At 40.1% G+C, this 6,845-nt stretch overlaps 1 protein-coding gene across 2 annotated transcripts in view; it reads right to left on the bottom strand.

Moving 5' to 3' along the window:
* The window catches only part of elmod1 (ELMO/CED-12 domain containing 1), a 22,233-nt gene extending 15,388 nt beyond the window's left edge, over positions 1-6,845 (bottom strand). For both annotated transcript variants that reach the window (XM_050037177.1, XM_050037183.1), the window contains exons 1-2: positions 6,721-6,845; positions 6,261-6,332 (exon numbers count right to left, since the gene is read on the bottom strand). In XM_050037177.1, the coding sequence (XP_049893134.1) occupies positions 6,261-6,277 (17 nt within the window). In that variant the 5' untranslated portion in view covers positions 6,278-6,332; positions 6,721-6,845. The remainder of the gene's footprint in view (positions 1-6,260; positions 6,333-6,720) is intronic.

Here is a 6,845-nt window from a genome sequence, read left to right as displayed (position 1 = left end):
CCTCATTAATGAAACCCTTCATTTAAAAACTGCATTTTGTGTTTACTTGTGTTATCTTTGACTAATGTTTAAATTTGTTTGATGATCTGAAACATTTAAGTGCGGAAAACATGCAAAAAAGTAAGAAATCAGGAAGGGGGCAAACACTTTTTCACACCACTGTATATCGATTAGCCTGTGCAGCACCACCTCCACCTAGAACGGGATTTAAATTCCTCCCTAACTAGTAGGCTATCGACTGGGAATATGATTGGTAATCTGCCATTCAATCCTCGAAATGTGTGAGATATGAGGTAATCCAGTGTTCATGCTACTCTGACAAGACTTTCCAAAATTGAGGACAAAAATCTTGACCATGATTGGCATGGTTGGTGGTTGCAGAGGTTTCTTTGTTACATCTACTTTGTGAGAATTTGTTTGAACAATGGGATGGCCTCATTCATTTTAAGCATGTCCCAGTGAACTCTATTTAATCTGTCTTAACTGGCACATGGGGGCTGTGGCAGTTACCGGAAATTGGTATGGTGTCAAATTGGTATTCTGGGACAGACCTCACATGTCTTGTGTGGGTTTGAAGGAGCTCAGAAAGACAGTCAGTTTGGGCCTGAAGACTACAAATTTACTGTATAACAGAAAGTCTGTTGAAATGTGGAGTTTTAAAGACATGGACATTGAAGATGATACACAAATTATCAGCAACTGGATGGCATCAAACTTTCTACAATTAAACTCTGAAAAATCCAAGATTAAGATGTCCAGACTCATCACAAAATCACATTTCTTTCCATCTTGCTCTCCTCTCATCTAACATTACTGACTCTTGCAGAAACCTCGGACTTGTATTTGACTCCATGTTTTCTCCAGTTAAGAAAATTTTCAAAAATCTGAAACAGCACTTTTAAATGACTGCGATGCACGTCTCTCATGTCTCACAACAACAAAACCTCAATAAACTTCAGCTGATTCAAAGCCAGACTCACAACCAGGTCAGACAGAGAGCAAATCACACAAGTCTAAAAATCAGTTCACTGGCTTCCGGCACATCTTAGAGTGGATTTTAAATTTTTAATGATCACTTTTAAGGCTCGTAGGGGATTAGCTCCAAAATACATAGCTGACCTCCTGACCTCCTACGAGAATGAACGCAACCTGCGGTCCTCTGGTAGGTCACTCTACAGTCAAACCTTCAAACTAAAGGTGAACGGGCCTTCTCTGTTGGGGCCTTCAGTTGTGGAGGGACCTATAGGAGGAGATCAGGAAAGCTAAAACACTGTCTTCTTTAAAAACTCATTATGTAGACTTGCTTTTTAATGACTTTTCTATCGTTTTATCATCAGTTGTATTTATCCAAATATTTTATTAACGATTAACGTTTATTTTCTTTTTTAAATTGTATTGTATTTGTTTTATTTCATTTTATCTTATTTTATTTCATTTAATTTCATTTTATCTTATTTTACTTTATTTTATTTATTTATTTATTTTTTTTACAGGAAGTCTGGAACAAAAAGATGGTTGCATATTAGGGGACAGACCCACTAAAAGTCAGGCCATCTCCATCTCTGCTGCTTTCATTTTTTGTTTAACTGTCTTTTACCGTTCCCCAACTGTATGAAGGTGCAACACTAAATCACTGTAGCACCCCTTTAAATTACTCTCACTACTCTGACCAGCCAAACCCATTAAGAGGTGGAACATGAATCATTTTTGCATCAGTAAACTATTACCACATTCATTTCACCACATTAGTATAATTACTGTAAACAAACTGTGAAAGCCGTCGGTGAAACAAATTTGGCAGCCTCAGCTGGGCTCCACTGTTCAGGAGAAGTAATGAAGCTATTATCTTTGAGACCAAAGCCGAAGGAGTCAAACATTTTATCATCTCACGCAGGAGGCAGGAAACGACGGGATTTATGGGAAATGTGGTCTGAGCTGGGAGAGAACAGAAGCACTGGTGTGAGAAAGCAGTTATTTATTTATAATGTTGTCATTTGTCAGCCGTGACTAAACAGTAAAACAGCACTTACTATGATATATTGATTTGTAAAGAATGTATACGCCAAAGCTTTTAATTCAATGAGATTAGGAACTTTGCATTTATATCCTGTGCTACACTGTCACAGCACTGTAGCTTTTATACTCTCAGTATTTCTGTTTTATTCCATTTCAGCTTATTTCTACTAATCTTCTACTCCAGTCATTCTCAACCTTCACTGTGTCAAGGACCCTCAAACTGATACACATTAGGTCACGGACCCCCATTTGATACACCTTCTCTTCAGGGACCTCCTTCTGAAAATATTTTGGTGTAACATTCTGGATTTTGTTGATATTTCCAATTACATTTTAAAGTACTAACCTCTTGTGTCATTGCAGTTTCCTGTGTTTTCCCGCCTTTCATCAACCACACCTGCTGCCAATTACTCACCTGCCCCTGATTATCCTTTAGCCATCATCTTGTTTGGGATTTAAGGATTGTTTTGCCCTCCCTGTCCGTTTTGTTAGCTTTTTTGGACACCTTGTTTGTGTACTATCTTTTTGGAGGCCGTTTACACGTACACGGTGATTTTGATAAACGGAGACATCTTCCTTCATTTGTGCCTTTCGTTTACACGCAAACGGAGATTTCTCCTCTGAAAACGAGTCTTTCTAAAAACTCCGGCCAGAGTGGAGATTTTGGAAAACTCCGGTTGCACGTTTGCATGTAAACTGAGATAAACGGAGATATACGGAGTTATAGGCAGCCGACGTCACAGTATGCCCTGAACTTGCGCCTGTGTCAAAAGTGCGACCTATGTTGCTATGGTGACAATGGATACATGGAAGGCTTGAGCTTCTCATTACACTGCCACCTACAGGTTTGGCATACTCTTGTGTATAGATACACGGGTAAGTGTAAACGAAGATCTTTTTGAAAACGGAGACGGTGAAATGTCTGTTTATGAAAATAGCCGGCCACGTGTAAACGGCCTCTTGGACTGAAGTAAAGACCATGGGGTGTTTTTGTTGATTTTTAACCCTGCTCTGCCTCCTGTGTGTTCTCTGCATTTGAGTCTGAGTTTTTACCAGAGTTATTACATTTGGTTGTTAGATATGAGATTGAATTTTTTGAAGTGGGGTTGTCGGGCGTACAGTAGATGTCAGTCGGCACACCCCCAATTTGGAGAAGCAGGCTGGAGTCTGACATGGAAGCTAAGCAATGAGGCCCTGTGAACGAGCCTCAGCAACTAACGTATTTTAGCCACCTTAAAAAGTACCACCCAAAGTAATTTATATCCATATAAGTGTATGCTATATTGAGAGTATTTTCACCACTGTACCTCTACATCAGACAGCTCATCCCACAGGGAGGCTGTTAACGGCCTCCGTTCTCATCTATGCTCTCATCAAAGCCACCAGACTCCATTGACAAAAACAGTAATTTTAGCTCACTGAACACAGGAGCTGCTGGTCTACTGCTGCTTCTATCAGTTAGTTACTTTGTGTTATTATGTGACTTTGGTGAATCTAAATTAACCCACATAAATGTCAGTCACACAATAACACAAACAAACTAACTGATTGAGGCAGCAGTAGACCAGCAGCTCCTGTGTTCAGCGAGCTAACATCACTGTTTTTGTCAATGGAGTCTGGCTTTAAGGGGGCAATTCATGTGGATCAGTTTTCATGTTGAAAATCCCTGTCTGACAGCAGTGAAAATATTCTTAATATAGCATATACTTAAACTTAAACAACAGGACATTGCTTAGCTTCCCTGTCAGACTCCAGCCTGCTTCTCCAAACTGGGGGCTTGCTGACGGACCTCTACTGTATCTGATATACTGTGTATGGATAAGTACCCCATACACTACATCCCCACTTGAAGAAATCTGAACTATCCCTTTAAGACCAGAATTCTATAGTTGTAAACTACAGTTTAGGAGATAACCATGGAGGAAGTGAAACTTATGATCTCAATAGTTACTCTTATAACCAGTGGCTGAGATTTTCTTTCAACATCAGGGGGGAATATATTAAGCAAAGGGTCTGGGGTCCTCCCCCGAGAAGTTTCGAGCATCAAACACTTAATTTCCTGCACTCTGGTGAGTTTGATGCAACAATTTGTGGTGGAAGTGTCACGGTACATCTTCAACTGTGCATAGACAGAGTGTAACGCATCACACTCTGAAAACCATGCCCACAGGAGGGGAAAACTATCTGTGCCACAATATGCAGCCAAGGGTTGAAAGGCGAAATTATTTGATATCAGCATGTCAAAGAATTATTTTAACAACTTAAGTTTGCCAGAGAGGAGAGAGAAATAATCCTACTGAACTTCCAGAAGTGAAATACTTAATACACTTAATACATTTTTTATCGAATCACTACATGAGATCATCATCTAAGCTGACAAAGATCAAAACCAGGCTTAGTTGGCTTCAACCTCCACAGTTTGTCTGGCCAAACTAGCTGCATGTAGGCACCCTGAGCGTCAGGATCTCACAGTTTTCCCATACTTTCAAACTGATACTTCACATCTTATTGATTAAAAGCTCAGTTTTTTGGTTCGGCAGTTTGTATAAATTTAGTTATGGATTCTTTATCATGTTGGTAGATCACCTATGCCATAGCCTGACGTGCACCTCCCCAGACATGTAACTACACATTGTGGTGACGCAGACCTCCTGTCTTTTTCTGTAAGCTGACACCATTTCCCTCAGTGGAAACTACGTTTTTAATTACTTTAATTTCACAGATAAGAAACAATAAATTATGTGTGTGACAATAAAGCCTCCACAAAAATAGCATTTTAAGTTTTGCGTGTAATTGATCCTGGCTTCATATGACGCTAGGCTAATTTATACAATATAAAATGCCATAGGCTTGTGCTAATAATGTTAGCATGTTATATTTGTTTGGAAAACGTGTTTAGTATAAGACAGTTGTCTTGCCGGGGAACCGTGTGAGTTGTAATGGAGCCAAATTATGTAACGTTACCTTTGTTAAATGTTGCTGTTGTTCCTGGTTTCATATGAGAAGAGGAAGTTCGCTAGCTGCTAGGCTAATTTATACACTGTAAAATGCCATAGGCTTGTGCTAAAATCATTAGCATGTTGTATTTGTGGGGAAAATGTGTCCAGATAAAGTCAAGTGTTTGTCTGTGAATGCTGCGAGTTATAGTGAAGCCAATTTGTGTACTTGTGTTTGGAATTGTCACTGTTAAGCCATGTTTAATGTGTGTTTAATGTGTGTTTTGAATCAACTAAAATTTACAGCACTTAACAGAAACCTCCGCCGCTGACTAGTGTTTTGGAGGTGTAACTGCAGAGTGACACAGACACACCAGCACAAGTATAAATGCTCACAACAGCGTAGGCGACATGTGTAGGGTCTGCCGCACAGCTATAAATCCCGCTTTACTTGGGCACATACATTGGGGTCACTTCTTTAGTGAATTAATTAATGAGAATAAACTATTTCCCATTTTCTGGGGACCCCCTACACCTCCCTCAAGGACACCTGTGGGTCCCTGAACCCCTGGTTGAAAACCACTATTCTCTTCTATTTCACTTTCCTAAATCCTATTTGTATGTTTCTTTTTAAGTTTCTTTTATATCGATACAGCTGAGTGCCTTTTATGTCTTATGTACAGCACAAATATTTGCCCAGTAGCAAAACACCTGAGAGTCATTACTGTAAATCCAAATGTGCACAAATATATAGATATATAGTTGTGCACATTTGGATTTACTGTAGATAAATCTTACAAATGTACCAAGACTAGTGTCATTATAATTATATATGAACAATAACAATGGTCATTGACAAATATGTTGAAAATTTTACATTACTGTCCTGATCACATCTCTGAAAATCATAATTCACACTTTATCAATACAAAGATTTTATAGTAAAATATATAGCCTAAATAAATACAGAAACACAGAGAGCAACGGATCTATTAATAGAGACACCAGTGGGTTTACATGTGCTCCATAATTAAGAGGCCTCTTCTGCAAACGACCCACTCAAACCAGTTTCCACCACAGCAGCCACTTACTGGCCACAATATCATAATCGATTGGGCTTAAATGGGAGAACTGGGAATACACAGTGTGCAGTATTTGGTAAAAACAAGCCATTACAGTGGATCGAAGATAAACATATGATATGAAGACAGGTTTAGAGGAGGGGGAGTGTGAATGAATCCCATCATGTTTCAGTAAATGAAATGTAACTGTATCGCTGCATGATGCACAACAATGGAGTCTCTTTACCTCAGGAAATCCTTCATGTTGGCGGCTGTCACCAGTCAGGTGTCTCCGGTGCTGATTCTGCTGATTGATCACCTGCAAACAGGGAACAGATGAGAGGAGAGGAGGCCGACAGCAGCGGTGAGCTCAGGCCCGCAGCTCCGGGAGCTGTCCGCGGTGCTCAGCGATTACCGCGCATTTAATCTGCAGCTTGTGCCTCGGTGGCTCCGGTATCGTTTCTATCACACTACAGTCGGTGCAAATGCGCAGAAACACACACTGGAATCTTTATTTCACCCTTCAGAGAGTCACAATCCAGCAAAATCAGTTAATAATGCTCTATGGTCTCCGGTCTGATTAGCAACCCAAGGCACAAACACACTCTGCATAATCCGTAGCGACAGACGTGCAGCGTCTAACGTCGGCTGTGCAGAAGATACAAGCAGTAAAATCAATGCTATAATAGGTAACAGTCTCATCTTACCGATTTCTGATAATAATAAGAGGTGAAACAAAGATGGGGATGCGGCGTTTGGTCCTCTTCACTCGGCTCCAGTCGTCTGCTTTTCCTCCATGATGACAGTCACTGAGTGGAGGAAGCTCCGGTCT

This window comes from Epinephelus moara, chromosome 3 (genome assembly GCF_006386435.1).
Source record: "Epinephelus moara isolate mb chromosome 3, YSFRI_EMoa_1.0, whole genome shotgun sequence".
In the NCBI taxonomy this organism is placed as follows: Eukaryota; Metazoa; Chordata; class Actinopteri; order Perciformes; family Serranidae; genus Epinephelus; species Epinephelus moara.
Note: the sequence above shows the minus strand (reverse complement) of the source record. Positions and strands in the feature narration are given on the sequence as shown.